Source organism: Notothenia coriiceps, unplaced genomic scaffold, assembly GCF_000735185.1.
Source record: "Notothenia coriiceps isolate Sejong01 unplaced genomic scaffold, NC01 NC01_scaffold00023139, whole genome shotgun sequence".
NCBI classification, from domain to species: domain Eukaryota; kingdom Metazoa; phylum Chordata; class Actinopteri; order Perciformes; family Nototheniidae; genus Notothenia; species Notothenia coriiceps.
The window spans coordinates 338821-355725 of record NW_011355840.1 but is presented as its reverse complement, the minus strand read 5'-3'; the positions used below and the strand labels follow the sequence as shown (position 1 = coordinate 355725).

Below are 16905 nucleotides of genomic sequence, written 5' to 3'. Positions count from 1 at the left end.
AATAGGTTAAGTGACAGCCATTGCCTTGTTCTGTTTTGCTGATTTGAGAGTGTTAGCAGAGATCATCTTAGCTCAGATATTTTCCAGAGACATCCGTTACTCCCAGCCAGTGTGGGAAAGGACAAGCGTGTCACACCGACTGACGTTGTGCAGGATCTACCTCTGTCGCTGTGCTTGTATCTGGCATCCCTTACATGCATGTGTCTTATTCTTTTTTGTTTACCCTGGCTTAGATCTCCCAGTCCTATTCTACTGTGTGGTTCCTGTAATCACAGCTTCATAATGCAAAGCCTTGTCCTCATGCACACTCATAAACCTACCTCGTACCAAGACTCTGTCCATTGAATCTAATCAATGTATCTTCCCCACCAAGTAATCAATACATATACAACAGCCTTAATTTCCCTCAGCAAGCTCTACCAAACCGGCAGCAGTGGATGGAGTAGATGAGAATTGATTTTCATGAATGTGTGTATGTTTACCAGCTAGTTCAGTTCGGTCAGGAATTAGTGAGTGGACTTTTGAAGAAAATTACAAATTTGCATTGCATATTTCACACCAGGATTGTTGTTGTGATGAACTCTGTGTGTATAAGTCACACGTCGATGAAGGCCTTTTTTCTTTCTTTTTTTTTTTCTTGATGTCACTAATCAGCCGGAGAGAAGAGGCAGGCAGTTTGTAATTAACGTGATACATGCAACATCTGTCTCCAGAGTGACAGCAAGGGAAAGGGGGTGAGGTTAAGAAAAAGGATGAGGATATAGATTGAAGCACCGGGAAAAAAAGCAGGGGGGGGGGATCGTAAATGAAAAGTGAGATGATGAGAAGTCTGATGATATGGTAGTGATGCAGGAGGAGAACGTAAGGTGTGAGAGAAAGAGAGGTTGTTAGTAATCAAGATGACACCAGCGTAGTGCGGTGCTATTAAAATGAAAAGCCATCAATTTATTCACACATGCATCTCCCGCAAAACAAATCAGCACAAACCCAGGCTTTGCAATGTTTCTTATTTATTGGTGCCCCAATTATGGGCCGGCCGCCTGCTGCTGCTGCTCAACACGCTGTATGTGTATATGGAAATTAGGTGCATGTGAAATATGGAATAGTTACTTTGCATCATATGCCAGCTGTGGGGATATTTTTCATGTGTGCAACGTTGTTTAATTGAAAGAGTTGTTGTGCCAAAGAAACCAGCTGTATGGGGATGAATGGATGGACACAGGAAGGGATGAATGGAGTCCAGGAAGCTGTCCACTCAGGACGGTGGAAGCGGCACTTGGCAGAAAGGGCTGCAATGTGCCTTGTGGAGTCTTTTGAGAACGTCAACGACTGCAAAAACGACATAATCTGCATTTCTATAAGCATCAGGTGTACAAGCTACTAAAATGTGAGGATGTTAAACTGAGCTTTTTCGGGTTTCGGAGCAGAGTTTGTTCAGCGTGAGCGCCCATTCATCAAACCATACGGTGCACATAGCTTTCAAAGATTTGGCACTTCAGAAAAAGGTTGATCAGGCCAAATAAGAGTTAAAGAAACCTAATGCTTTGATGAAATAATGTTGTCTGCCAAGCATAATGGTTATTTTCACAATTTGATATTAGTTGCCTTTGGTAAAAGGCGTTACAGCAGGAAGGAGTAATACAGGGAAAGGGGGCCTTTGGCCAGTGTGTGTTTACCTCTGAATGTAGACAGTTCCAGCCTTGATTCCTTCCTATCTTGCCGTCTCTCTCGGGCCCGCAGTGGAGGCATTGTGGTGTGATAAAACACACAAACCCAACAGAGGTGGTAATCTGCAAACAGAAAACTGGGTTTGCTTTCCTCTCGAACTACAGCTTTGGTACGAACACTGGAAATTCTTTTATCTCCCATTTCGTCCCTTTAACCTCTCAATCTTTGAATTTTGTCCGTCCTCTAGATCTAACCTGGAGTGCAAGCTTTGTGCTCCGTCTCTATTTATTTCAGTTTCTCGCTTTTATTGTTTTTTATCTTTTTTACCAACAGCAGAGGATGTATCCACCTGAAGTGAGGAGAGGTTGTGTTTACACATAAACATTTTCAGTTGGAGCTAAAGAAAGTCAGGCTTTAAATAACAAGGCCAAGTTTAACTGAAAACAAGCTTTATGGTATAACTGCATTTGTGTGCATTGTGCTTGCAGTGAAGTTGAGAGAAATATAAAAGGATATTTTAGAGAAAGAGAAAACCAGCACAGACTAATGAAGCGTGAAGAAGTTGGTGAGCGGAGATGACAGAAGCAAAATGACAGAAGTCTTTCATTGTCTCTCCTTTAATAGCTTTCCACCCACACACAGCGAGGGGGAGCCGTGATCAACTCGTGAAGTCAACAACATCATTGTGGAGTATTGCAGCTTTTCAATTATTGACTGATTTCTTTATCAGATTGGATTCTAGCGAATCTCCTCTTTAATGGCTGAAGAAGGGCATCTAAGGACTGACTGATGCTACTTGTGCATTTTGTGTGTGTGTGGGCGCACATTCACAGGTTTCAGTCTCCTCTGAGAAGCTAATCAAACATAAGAAAAGGCTTCTAGACAGATGTGATTAATCTACCAGGGGAGATCTGCTGCACCAATAAATCAACCAGGAAATGATTGATAAGCGGCTTCAATCACAGCAGATAGAGACTGAGATAAACCTCTTTTTTAGACATCGTTTTCTGTGTGCATGCATGGAGTGATAGACAGATTCTGACATGGTCTATTAGCTCATGGTGAAAGACCCCGCTGTGGCAGCCCTCAACTGTTCAGTGTTGACATACTGTATGTGCATGTGGAAGGGTAGCAGTGTACATTCCCATAGTGTGTGTGTTTGTGTGTGAGTGTGTGCCAGTTTTCAGGAAGAGAAGGGACTGGGGGAGCTTGCCACCCTGACTATACTGAATGAATATTCATGCCGTTGATATATCAGCGTCTGCCAGAGAACGGAGGCCCCAGATTGCAGGAATAAAAATAACAACATTTGCCAAGTGTGTGTGTGTGATCTGTGTGTGGGTACAGAGGGAGATTATAGGCCCTGGAGTGCATGAGCAATTGGGAGGGTGTAAGATCGAGATAGGTGTGTGTATGTCAGGGAGAGAAAGAGACATAGCTGACATTTACTTAGCTCATCTGCTCTAGGCTTTGTGTGCCCCACTTACAAAGCGAGCAGAGGAACACTCACTCTTGTTTTTTGGAAGTTTTCCATGCTGTCTTCACAACTCTGTCACCATATTACACACTGCTGTTTGTTCTGACCACATGGGTAAATGAACATGAACTCAATGTGTGACAACACAGTGAAATGATATGAGACTGTGAAACACTACTGTTTTAGGAACTTTTTTAAATAGCAACGGCATGCATACCAGCTGATCATTCAGTCCACTAGACATTGGAATAATGTTACGTAATGTCATCAATGAAGATTATTTGATTTAAAGGAGGAATTGACAGTCTAACTCTTTCATGTGTTCAAACAAATAATTATCGGCCCCTGTCTGGCTGTGGAAGATCCCTCATGTCCACAGAAAAACATACAACAAAGAGAATACAGCATTTTGCCTCTGCATGTGAAGAGTATGGAGTAAGTTTTTCCTTTCCTACAAAGCAAATGACAGACTGAAGACCAGTTAATGTCAGCAGCATACTCCACAGACACACACACAGGGATGGTGCATATACTGTGTGTATATCAATAGACCAGAGGTAAGTGTTGGGGTCTGAAGGACAAGTGACATTCTAATAGATCCCAAAGGACAGGCCTATGGAGACACAAAGCATCTATATTAGATTAGTGTCTCAATCCTGTGCTCTTCTCTTGCTTTTAGCTATATGTCAGCACTTTCATAGTATTTTGATCAAAACCTATTGTTATGTACCATTGTGTTTGAGAAACTTGTCAGTAATGTAGTAGGAATTTGTAATATGTCTTCAGAATGATCTTTTGTTTTTCCTTTCAGCGGGAGTAAAGGAGTAAGATTATGCTTTGTTGTTAGTAGCTGTTGGTAATAATAGACTTACTGGAGGAGGATGAGAAAGTATCCAAACCATAGTCTGCACTGAGGTCACAACACCACCTTCTCGCGGTAACATCATGTTCTAGCATGAATACCCCCTAATCAGGGCTGAAGTGTTGCTTTGCAGAAATCCTCTATGAAATGAATCCTAGAAATGAGCTATCATTTTGTAAAGAAAGTGACTGTGATTGTTGTCCCGACTTGTAAAACCTAACCTTGGTATTTGTTGCGGCTCCTTCTGGTTATACATCTGTTGTTATTCATTCTCACAAGATGGAAGTAACAAAGGGCCTCTTGCTTAGCGAAAAAGTCATTATTCTTAGGACAGCAGCTGTACGTAGAAAGCATATATATATATATATATATATATATATATATATATATATATAAAGCTTGAAAGTGAAGCACTACCATTCTGTTTTCTAATCAGTTGCACACCTCTAAGACACTTTGAAGCTGAGTATCAATCTTCTATTCTTGTCCTTTTCTCTCCGTCTTTTCTCCTTGTCTATTTTCTCACCCGAGTGTTCATCCAAGATGGTTTTGTCACCTCTCCCTCTCACCTCCTTCTGAATTAATTTGTCTTGTTTTTTCCATCACTCTCTTTAGCTCTCACTATGGTGTTTATGGCCCTTGCTGGTTTATGCCAGTTGGAATTATTCTAATTGCAGCCCCTCCGCTCTGTGAGACATGTTTGTGACGTGTGCACCGCCCAGGCCAAAGTGTAATACCTGTTTCTGTTTATCTGTCCATGACACAAAAAGACCTGGATATTGGCACACATTATCTGCACACATGCCCACACACCACATATGTTCCTCTGCAATACTGCTGCTACTCAAGCCATGTGTAGATTATTACCCAAGAAATGACAGGGCAGTAGTGCTTCACGCCTAGCAGTTCATTTCATGGGTGCCACATTTACTGCATACTGCAGCAGGGCTGTGTTTGAGTGGAAGTCAAGATGGAAAATGAAGTCTGAATGTTATTTAATAAGGTCTGAAAGGTTATTTACTGCCATGCTAGAGATGTGGGAGCTTCAGTGCCTTGGAAAATGTTCGCCTAACATTTCCCATGACCTTTTTTAGTTTTTAGTTTAGGTGGCAGCAGTTTTCTTGCCTCTATTAGGTGAATATAGAAGGGAAACAATGTTAAAGCACTGCAACACTAGTTTTCAAAACACTGAGCCATTGAAAATGGCATTACACATCCCAGGCGAGCGTTCTAGTGACGGTGTAAAGAGTTTGTGGGTCTGTTGATTCGGCTTCATTTTAGGTAAGGTGCTCATTTCTGCCTTGTGGAGTGTATTACTTAAAAGATAGGCCAGTGTTGTTTTACTGCTTCCTATGTTAGAAACTATATCTGAACCTAACTAAGACTTCCATTATACAGCACAGCAGTGGTAGTAGAGAGCTGCCAGAGAGAGAGAGAGAGTGAGACAGACAATAACAGTAGGGCTGCATTTAAATATTGTTTTATTATTATTTATATATCTGCAAATTATTAAGCGATTAATCTTTTGCCTGAAAAATAACTTAATCAAGTATCATAAATAGTTGTTTATTAGATTATTTGACTAATTATTGCAGATCTAGATGACATGAAAGTCCTCGGGATTTTGTTAAACTACTGAATGCATCAGCCATGTCTGAAAAATGACACAATTACACAAGGTACATAAATACATTAAAAATGTTCATTTATTTGTAGGTATTAAAAAACAAACGCTTTATCATAAATGTTTACTGTATGTTAAACTTATTAAATCAGCCAGTGTATTGTAACCTTTTCTTTCCTCCAATATCAATGTTGGGATCATCAGCAAATAAGTAGCATTGCTCTGGCTGTAATATGAGCTGCTTAAATCCTGGCACGCTCCAGCAGTTATATGAATCATGGTCTGGCACCACAGAGCCTTGGAAAGGATGCCGAGCCTCTTTTCTATAAACTAAACATCCGTCTATTATTGAGTCGGTGTCCGGGCCGTAGATACCGACAGTGTGCTCTTACTACGAGGTTAGGCTGCAGAAAGCCATGGATCAGCCAGACGTCCTCCTTCTAATAGACTGTTTAGGTTTAATATGAGTTTTCACCTCCTCTAATGGAACACGCTCCCTCTGCAAGGACACTCACTGAGATCTCTCTCAAAGTTGTGTGTATTGCAAATGGAAATGCAGACTGACGGTTCAGAGCAGGTTCACAGCCTGAATGTGAATCAACTCTGTAATAGTTCCTTTCAGTTTGAGTGAGGAGGGGCAGGATCTCTCTCTGTTTGTGTATTTTGAGTGTGTACCTGTCTGTGTGTGTTTACAGTGGTAGATTTGGAGTCGCTCGACGGTCACCTTCCCTGTAAAATCTTCTTTATTGGCAACGGAATGAGCCAAGAACCTGCAGTCTGTTGTCCTCGGGGGCAGGTCTTTGTGTGTTTACGCAAGTTATAGGGGACTTTGAATGAGACGCAATCGGAGGCTTTGGCAGCCGTAACCATGGTTACCAGATGTTCTTATCATCCCAGTGCTACACCTCCAGTTCTCTAATCTTTCCGGGGCTAACTGTGTTTAGCCGCGAGGCAGTATGTCATGTTGGGCTCTCTCTCGCCCTCTCTGTGAAGGCTAAAGGCACTGAAGCATTTCCTGCCACTTTTAATGGACTTCTATTAAACTTCCCAGCGCTGATCTACTTTTATAGCTCCACTCTTCGCTTCTGAAATCCTCATTCACTTTACAGAAGTCATTTATGATCGCTTTACACTGTCAGCCATGCAGCACAGTGTTGGCCGTTACACATACCTTCCGAGACATTGCTGGTATTTGAATATGATTATTGCTCAGTGGTTTATTTTTTAATGTTTCTTGAGCTAATTGTGCAGTGGGCTGATTTCTGAAGGCCTCACAAATGTTTTAAATAAAGACAATGGAAACCTCAATTATTTTTGTTCAGTTGTTCCATATGAAAGTACTAATATACAAATGGGTAAATATATTTCACCATATAGAAAAAGTGAGTTCATTTATAAAAAAAAAAAATCTAAACATTGGTTTCCTATGTTCTTGATGTTGAATAAAGCAATAAATCAATATTGTAAAACCAGGTAAATTACACTCCTCTCATGAGATGTGTCTTGTAAGATGAGGTTAAATCTCCACATTAAGTAAACTAGTAAGCTCCAGCTAGTAAGTGGAACTCTAAGTTAAGTTATTTTGGGGATGTTTTTTATCAAACTACTAAACTTATATATCCAAGGTCAAGAATAACATGTCAAGACAATTTTTTAGATAATTCTTTACAGCGTATTTGCCTGCAATAAAATAAAACTTTATAGCAGAAAGATTACAGTTGACAAAACATTATCACCATAAGATCTATTTAGTGGCTTATCTAGTTATTTGCATTTTATCAAATTATCTTCCTCAGCATTAGCACTGCAGTTGCTCAGTTATTACAAAATGACAGATGTCAAAATTAAAAACATTTTTTAATAAAGTTATGGACTTTATCTTTCCTCACGGTTTACTTGAAGGCTTAGCCCCAAAACGGCTACTAGATGGACATTATTACATTTTGTTTGCTGTTTCAATGTCAGAAATGTCAAGTGAATGTGTGGTTTTAAAAGTAATGCACCAACGTGTTTTTGCATGCAATTAAAATTCCTCTTCAAGTACAAATAAGAGGGCTTCTATTTCTGTTACAGCCTGTACTTGGCATAGCCTTGACACATACAAGGCTCAGGTGTGACAATTAAATTAGGGCTCCATGCTCGTGCTCTCCACGGCCCTATGGACAACCTGAGCCCTGCAATGTCATCCTGAGGAGAAACCTACTACAACTCTGCAGTGAGCACGTGTGAGCACCAGCATAGTTTGCACTAGCTATTGTTTCCTGGTTTATTTAAGGTAAAGGCCAACAATATCCTCTCTGTCTGAAGCATTAAGCACATCTCAGTTAATAATCATTGCAATTCATACTGGAGGTAGAAATTCCAAATAGTCTCCTCAGAAATCACTTTTTTTCTAATAATTTAAAAGAAAAATATTTTTTAAATGCTCTTTCTCCAGACCCCCCTCTTCTCTAGCATCCACTGCTTTCTTTTTCAAATCTTTGATGGTTTTCTGTCACTTATATCAGTCTTTAAACTGTAGGTACTGTGTCTCTTTCTCTTTCTTTAATGATGTGCGAATGAATAGTTCTTACACTCCTCTTCAGTCTCTCCCCCCTCTATTCCTCTTTTTGTAATCTCCATCTGCCTGCTAGATCTGTTGAGAGAAAGCAGAAAGAGATTGTTCTACTTCAGTTATGAAACTCCCGCCGGGTGACTATGAGAAAGCTGCGATGACTTTCCTCGGCCTGACGATGTGATGGATGGAAGTGTTTAAAGGGCCCCACTATTTCTGTTGGGCTGTCCATCGGAGTGGCTCACAGTTTGCAGTCAGGAGGGAGTGTTTGGGTAGATGATAGAACGGGTGAAAGTGTGTAGGTGGCCCTGTTCAGATAGAAAGCTGGCAGGGGTCAGTGTATTCACTGTATGAGCATACAAGCCTTTGTACCTCCTGTTTGTTGTGTGAAGTGTTGTGTGAAGGAGAGCCCAATCTGACGCCCTGCACAGCCATGATTGATTGTTCTATCTCACACAGGCTCCGCCCTCTGGACTCTATGGGTACAGTGGGTGGAGTCTTCCAGCCCTGTATGGGGCTTACTGCGCACCACGTTTCCCAGGTCCCTAAGGAGCATGGGACAACGTAAGTGCAGTGTAAGAGCCTGTGTGAGATAGAACGGTGGGTTACGTATTGTAACCCTAGTTCTATAAGCACAGGCAGAGCCCTCTACCTGGGGGTCCTGTCTTTCCTATGCCGCTCGCTGAAGAGGGTGTAGGATGACGGTCAGGAGGCGTAGCCGTCTTATATACTGTGAGCTGCGCGCGCATTCAGGTAGGCTTGCCCTGATTGGCCGGCTACTTTTATAGAACTTCAGTGTGTGAACGCTCGCCTATCATTGATGAGAGTAGTACCCATAGAGTCCAGTAGAGGGCTCTCCCTGTGCTTATAGAACTAGGGTTACAATACGTAACCCACCGTTTTGGGACTGGGAGTCACAATGATGTCTTCAGTGCAAACTATCCGTTAATAAATCAAAGAGTTTCTCCAGAGAACATTTTAAACCTTAATAATTATGGTTGGAGTCAATTATCATGCAAAAGCATTGGCATTGTTAAACATGTTTTACTTTTCTCTTTGAAATTCATAAGCTCAACCATTGATTAATCTAAACAAGATAAACAGAGGCAGTATGGTTTTATAGATGGACAAATATTTTCTTATTCTTTTAATTGAATCAATAAAATGTTTCTAAAATGTATAATCTAAATTTGAATACATCATTCATGTATTTTATGATGTTACTTAAATGTCAAACTTTGTTTTCATTGTATTGGACCAACAATTAGTTTACTGTGAAATGGTGATGTTTTTTTCTTTTCATGGTCTCTCAAACACTTGTCAAATCATGGATACATAAAAACAAATCATGGATACAGACAAACAAATAGTTTTCATTGTTTCCTGCATGAGTTCTGGTGTGTTTTGGTGACTACCACAGAATGAAATATAATTTTTGTATTTGTTCTTTCACACTACTTTCCAACTGCTGTTGGAAAGCTAAGACCTTTCGTTTCTTGACCTCTGCTGCTTTGACCCCTCTCCGTCTCTTTCAGCTCAGTTAACTCTCCCATACCGAGCCTGATATACTCCATTCATTCTGCTTCTACTTTCTCATCCTTTAGCTCTTCCTGCATTCCTCCATTGTGCTCTTTGCCAGACGCTAAGCTCATCCTCCATTTTGTTCCCATCTTTATTATTATCCATGATCCTTGCCATCTTGTCTTCATCCCCCTATCCTACAGTCTTCACCTTCATTCATCCCTCCTTCATCCACCTTTTTATCCACTAAGCCGATGCAGAGGCTTCAGCCAGGTATTCGATGTGTTGACCCAGTTAGCCAGCAGGTTAGATTGTCAGATAATCATGATTTGGACTGCACTTCCTCTTCTATCAAGGCTGTCTGCTGTTCCCATGCTGAGACACATACATCCAGAATAGTCAGGAGGAATGTAGCTGAAAAAATGTTTTTGTGGCCCCTGTGCTTTGTGAAGGACTGACAGGCAGACAACTAAACTGCTCAATAATTGGCACAGTAATAACCCTAGCATACAAAGGTCTTTTTGTTCTACGTATGACCTTCAAACTCAGTTTATGACCCTTGCTTTCTGCAGGGTAACCGCAGGATGAAGGTATGTCACCTGTCTTCAGACAAGACAAAGGAACATGTCAGAGAGATCCATGGGGATGTTGGACTAAACATCACCATGGAAGCCAAGAGAAGGGACTTTTGGAAATGGAAAACTGGAAGTGTTAAAGTTTCACTGAAGAAGATGAGGAAGAGTTATAGAGCTTGCAGAGGAAAGCCTCGCCTCAATAACACTGAAAAGATACAAAAAGTATGAGTTGTTTTCATGTCTAGAGAAGGAGCAGAAAGACAGGGTTATCTGAGTTCTGCAATTTCCCAGAGCAGAGTGAGAGAAAGACAGTGAGAGAAAGAAAGTGAGGTATAGAAAAGGAGGGATAAATGACCTACATCATTATGTTAACTGGCAGGAAATGGCAAACCTTTTTCTGTCTTAAATTGTATCTGATCCACTGCTTTTCCACAACTGTACCATGTTTTAAAATGAGCTACATGCAGTCAGCAGAATATTATCTGACATTTGTACTTGGAATCTTTTTCACTTTGCGACCTTGGACTGGCTCGTCTTGCCTGTTTGGCACTGAGCCAGGGGAGGGAGGCATTATTTTCTCTGAAACGGTTTAGTTGGTGTTATTCGTTGACTAAAATAGATAGAGATAAGGATACAGTTCCTCCGGCTCAGCTCTATCCCGCAGCGGGGTGTGAGTGTGAGCTTGTGTGCGTTTGATTGGCGATGCACTTTTTCTTTCTTTATCTCTGTTTATCGATGATTCATCTGCTGCAGCCAGGCAGAAAGGACAATCAGGTTACTGCCTCTATACCTGATTTGTATGCCACCTGCAAGATGCACCCAGAGGGTATTTAATGGAGATATATAAGGGGTTCTTTTGTAAATCATTGGCACACTGTTACAATCCTTTGTTTTAATAATGTTCTCTCTCCAAGAAGAATTGATTCTTCTAAACCAATTGGCCTTGCCTTTACACCTCTGAAACCTTAAATAATAATTATATTTAACTCAAAAACAACTCGCAATCGTTTTGATTGATTGATTGATTTGTTTCTTTTTGTTTTTTAGTCATTAATGCCAACACTTTGACTTGTTCCAGCCTGTCTTTAGTTGCAGTGACATCAGCATTGGGCCTGCAAATTGCAACATTTTTATCATTAGTCAAATGTTAAAAATAAACCAACTATCCAAAAGCCAAAAATATTCAAATCGCAGTTAAAGTACATAAAGCAAAGTGGGGAAGTAAATGTTAATATTCGATCACCTGAAAACAGAGACTGTTCGGCATATTTGTTTGTTAAAGCTTAAAAAAATTATTATTATTATATAGTTATCCGTAGCTTATTGAATTGATCAATTTTGAATTGATAACACTGCTTGGAAATTGTCAATTGGAAAGAAAAATGTGCTAATCAATATGTAAGTGAGAATATATATATTTAATTGACAGAAGATTTATTTTGTATCTGCAGCCCTCTAACTCTCTCCCTCTGCTCTCTATTATCAGGCTGCGGCTGACTTCGCCAAGGCCCACCTGTCTGGGGCGCTCCGCCAGCAGCTACTGACCTACGAACGTGAGAGAGAGCGAGACAGAGAAAAAGACAAGGAGAAAGAAGAAAAAAAGGAAAGGGGCGGCCTGTCCTATCCTTCCATACTGGAGCAGCAGATATTGAATCTGGACAGAGAAATGCTTGAGAAGCTCTCTGCCACTTACAATGAAGCAGGTGAGTGAATTGGTTTGTTATAGAATAAAAGAAACTGGAGAAAAATCCCTGACTCTTTAAAAAGAGACAACCATAACTACTGTATGTACAATATATGTTCAACTTTATCAATGCAAACATGTGTGCAAGTTCTTGCATGTAAAACAAGTTGGGGATAGTTTTCCCTGCATTTCATTAAATAGCAGATATCTACATGTGTGCATACATTATTTCAGCTTTAATGTGGCCACAATAAAGGGCAGATACCATATACAGATGGATTTAAACCACAAGTGTTGCTCATTACTGGGGACACAATAAGAAAGCACCAGTTAGTCAAGGGTGATGTTTTTAAATGTTCCCTATAGAGCTGCACCCAAACTATTTGTTCCACTCCACTGTTTTCACTTGTCTGTTGTTGAATAGTGACTGTCAGCACCCCCTAAGCCTTGCTTATTCAGCTGTTAAAATACAAGCTGATCTTCACAGGGCTTGTAGTAATTATCTCTGGAGATAGGCAGGGAGGGTGTGGTGACGCAAAAGAGAGAGTGTGATGGAAAGAGGTAGGAGAAGGGTCAGAGGGAAGGAGGACATTTTTGCTGCTCAGAGATGATACAGTAAAATGGGATGAGAGAAATGAAGGGAGGAGAAGTGCTAAGGACAGACAGGAAAGGGACAACAGAGGCGTTCAAAGGGTGAGGAGAATGCGGGAGAATTAGAGTATGGATACAAAGGGTGATGATAAAGTCTGACATGAATTAGACAAAACCTTTGGCAGAGACAATAGGAAGAGAAAAGACTGAGCAGAGTCATACAGTCCAATGCAGAGACATATGGGCTTCATCTGTCAACATCATTGTCCTACATTCAATGAAAGCCTTGTTTATGATTATTTCAAAGGTAAAACAAGTTTTGTAGACATCGGAGAATTAGTAACAGTAAGGGAGGCAGATTAATGAGTTTCACTGGGTTTCTAAACCACCTCTGTTAATTTAACTTCAAGTCTAAAGGGAGAAATTTGATTAATAAGACGATCTACATCTTTTTATTCTGCGGCAAAATCCTTATTGGTTTATTGAACACGCAGGAGAGAAAGTTGAAATACAGCTAATAGGATGATTACATGGACTTCCTGTGATGAGATGCTTCAACTTCAAGAACTTCAAGCTTTCCTTTTGGAGGATCACTTTTCCTTGCTGTACCTCTGATTAAACTCTCAGCTCTGTGAGAAGCAGAGTAAACGTCAGAGAAATACAGTGAAAAAGGTTTTGGTGTTTGGGAAGAACTAAGCTCTCAGTCGTGCCCATAGATAAAAGTACCAATGATATTCTTGCTGAGTCTATTGCTGAGAGTGTTTTGGAACATAGACACAACTAACTAAAATGGCACTTGGAGAGCACAGACCTCCACCAAGGCCAAAGGTGCATCAATGTGCTCCTCTGAAGGTCTAATTCCATGAGCTTTAAGTCATAATGTCGTAACAACATGGACGCTACAGAGGGGATGCATTGTGTTTTTATTTCACAGGTCATTTTGACAACATAATGATATCTGTTTCCGACATGCATGAATTATCCCATTTGAAAAACTTCTCTTTTTTTGACAACACATGAATGCAGTGTGTAGCCTAAATGACAACCCCAGACAGCATGCAAGTGCCATGGAGAAGGCCTCACGCCCTCTGGAGCGCGGCCTGAAGCACCTATTCTGGCAGCCATAGTGTTTTTCTAACACTCATCTGATCTTAACCTCCTCATCCTTTTTGATACTACATCTATTTTAGTTAACTAGTAAATCTCCTTTCCTGATCCATCAGCCTGCTTCTGTTTCTCAAGATACGTGCACCTGTTGCATCCAGGCTCAACAGATCTGAATATATATATTTATTTTCTTATCCCTCTACATTTTCATCATCCTTTATTTGGGCAGCACAGCAAGAAGTACTGACACTGAGCTTATAGATACATTTTTAGTCAAGCTCCATTACAATGCAAAGGCTCTTGTGTTGTCTAATCCAAGCATTTGACAGTCAGGGATTGAATTTGTTGCGGAATTTATCCGACCCTTCTTGTCAGCATCTCAGGGGGGATCTGCTGATCAGGTAATTGTTGTGCATTCTTGTCCCTGTATCTGATTCAACAATCGCATCATTTAGGGTAGACTGCTCCCTGCTTTCTGCCACAATCAGGGCCTAAAGGAAGCTGGCAGGGAAGGCAGAGAGGGGGGGAATAGAGAGACACACTCTCAATTCAGCAGTCAGGAAGACAACAGCGTATCAGATTTATCCCCCTGTTCATTCATCCCTTTGTTGTTTATCAGCCAACAAAAGCCTTTGAAAGACAGATAAGGGAGATGGGAATGGCCAAGAGCTTGAGTCTATTATGGAAACAGCTTCCTTAATGCGGTGTGGTATCCTATTAGTACTAACCTCTGTGTGGCTGTGTGGCTGTGTGGCATGACTCAGCACACGTTTGAACCCACACAAGCACACAACAGTGTCAAATGGTGTATCAGTTCAAAGCTATACAAATGGTTAAGATTAGAACATTTTAAAATATATTTTAAGAAATCATTTGGGGAGCACATTTTCATCTATCTTTCGTGTCATGTACGGACAGGTGATACAAAAACAGTGAGTTAGTACGGGACACTGAGTCATCTAAATACAAGAAAATGAATACATACCGCATCATTTCAATGTCAAACTAGCAAAATAAATCTAATATTTGCAGGAAGGAAGGAAATATCTTGCCTCAGTAATGCAGAAGAATGTGTTCGTATGACTGGGGCCAGGCTTTTGATAAAACATTGCATTAAAATGTGTCACATTATATACTTCTATGATAACTATGCATTTTAGGTAGTTACATTTTTTAATTGAGACAGAATAATGTCTCTGGCATAACTGGTGGCCTACAGGTTATAAAAGCGAGTTTGCAACTGGGGTTGTCGGTTAAATTCCCAGACTGGCAGGATAGATCTGAAAAAAACAACCTTTAAAAGTCTTTGCGCATCATGTAAAATACGCGATGACGTCGTCACTTTTCGCTCATGCAGCATCGCGTCATGAACACCACAGCAAGCATTAAGCAGGCTTAAATCCCAACCTTAACAGGGGAGCCAGCAGATCAGACTTGTTGGTTAGCTTATGTGAATGTGTTTAACTGTGTCAATATGCAAAATAGAAGTTTCCTATAAGTGACATTTTCAAGTTTAAAATCAATTAAAGTTTCTCAAAATGATTTTCTGAGTGTATCTCAATTCCATAAAATACCATTCGTTTAGTTTTTGCTTTCCTAAGCCTTGCATTTGTTTGCTATTGTGATTATTTTGAGCTGAATGTTGATGTTGTTGGTTTTGTTATGCTTAGAGTATCCTAATTTTTCTACCCTGAATCCAATGATGTTCATCTTTGTTTGAACTGTTGTTTTTCTCTGAAGTGCCTGAATAATGTAACAAATATTTACAGTATTGGAGCAGGACATAATGTATTTGGCTCTGCTTTACATAATAAGTGCCCAAATGCTACAGCCTGTGGCAATACTTGGAGAAACTATTGACTTACAGATAGAAAACATAAAAGTGTGTATCAGCAAAAGGCAAAAGCCAAAATGTTTTCTGTAATTAACTTGGGTTACACTAAAGTCAAAGACAATAGCATCCCATTTGAAGGTTTGTTAGTGTGTGTTATAGATAAAAGTACACTTGGAAATGTGTAGCCTAGGGACATGATCATTATAAATATATATTTGATACAGACCAATCAGGTTTAACAGGCTCTGACATCCAACCGTTATAGTTATATAACAACAGCTCATCCTTGCATAAGTTTTGTCAGCTCGCGTTCAGATTCCACTGGCTAAGTTTCCTGAACTCACAGAAAGAGACTATTTTAAAGCTGTTCTTTGCTCACTCTATGACTGCACAACCATTAGAGAGGATTTATTTCATTGTGATGACACCCTGACGACCTCCTAACCTATCAAGCTCCCCTCTCCTCTTTCTCTTCTTCGATCTCTCTGGAAAAAAGCACTTTCTTTCAAGATAAGATCCATTCTTCCTATTCCAATCCCAAAAAACTATTTTCTATCTTCTCCACCCTCCTGGATTCCCCCAAAGCCCCTTCCCCCTCCTCCCTTCTTCCAAGCGACTTCGTTAACTATTTTGAAAAAAAGGTTGATATTCGCTCTTCTTTTTCCGACTCACCATTACTCACCACTGGGCCACCATTCCCACCGTTCACCCACACACTAACCTCCTTTTCCGCTCTCTCTCCAAGTGAGGTTCTTACCCTCATTACCTCTGCCCGTCCTACCGCCTGTCCTCTGGACCCTATCCCCTCAAACCTCCTTCAGACTATCGCTCCTGATATTCTACCGTTTCTCACCCATTTCATCAACACTTCTCTAACTTCTGGTCACTTTCCAAACAGTCTCAAGGAGGCAAGAGTAAACCCTCTCCTAAAGAAACTCACTCTCAACCCGTATAATGTTATAAACTACAGGCCTGTCTCTCTCCTCCCGTTCCTGTCTAAAACACTTGAACGCGCTGTCTTTAAACAACTCTCCTGTTAACTCCATCAGAACAACCTTCTTGATCCGCACCAGTCTGGTTTCAAGGCAGGTCACTCAACAGAAACTGCTCTCCTCGCTGTCTCTGAGGAACTGCACACTGCTAAAGCAGCCTCCCTCTCCTCTGTCATCATCCTTTTGGACCTGTCTGCTGCATTCGACACGGTGAACCATCAGATCCTCCTTCGCACTCTCCAAGAACTTGGAGTTTCAGGCTCTGCACTTTCTCTCCTCACCTCATACCTCAAAGACCGCACCTACAGGGTAACTTGGAGAGGGTCCGAGTCCGACCCTTGTCAATTAACTACAGGAGTCCCTCAGGGCTCTGTTCTCGGTCCCCTCCTCTTCTCCTTGTACACAAACTCGCTCGG

The 16905-nt window shown here is 40.8% G+C and overlaps 1 protein-coding gene across 1 annotated transcript in view; it reads left to right on the top strand.

Annotated features, from left to right (window-relative positions):
• The first annotated feature begins 8883 nt into the window (after positions 1-8883).
• The window catches only part of ppm1lb (protein phosphatase, Mg2+/Mn2+ dependent, 1Lb), a 26005-nt gene continuing 17983 nt past the window's right edge, over positions 8884-16905 (top strand). The window contains exons 1-4 of the mRNA XM_010781368.1: positions 8884-8889; positions 9910-10011; positions 10279-10296; positions 11768-11984. Coding sequence (XP_010779670.1) covers positions 8884-8889; positions 9910-10011; positions 10279-10296; positions 11768-11984 — 343 coding nt within the window. The remainder of the gene's footprint in view (positions 8890-9909; positions 10012-10278; positions 10297-11767; positions 11985-16905) is intronic.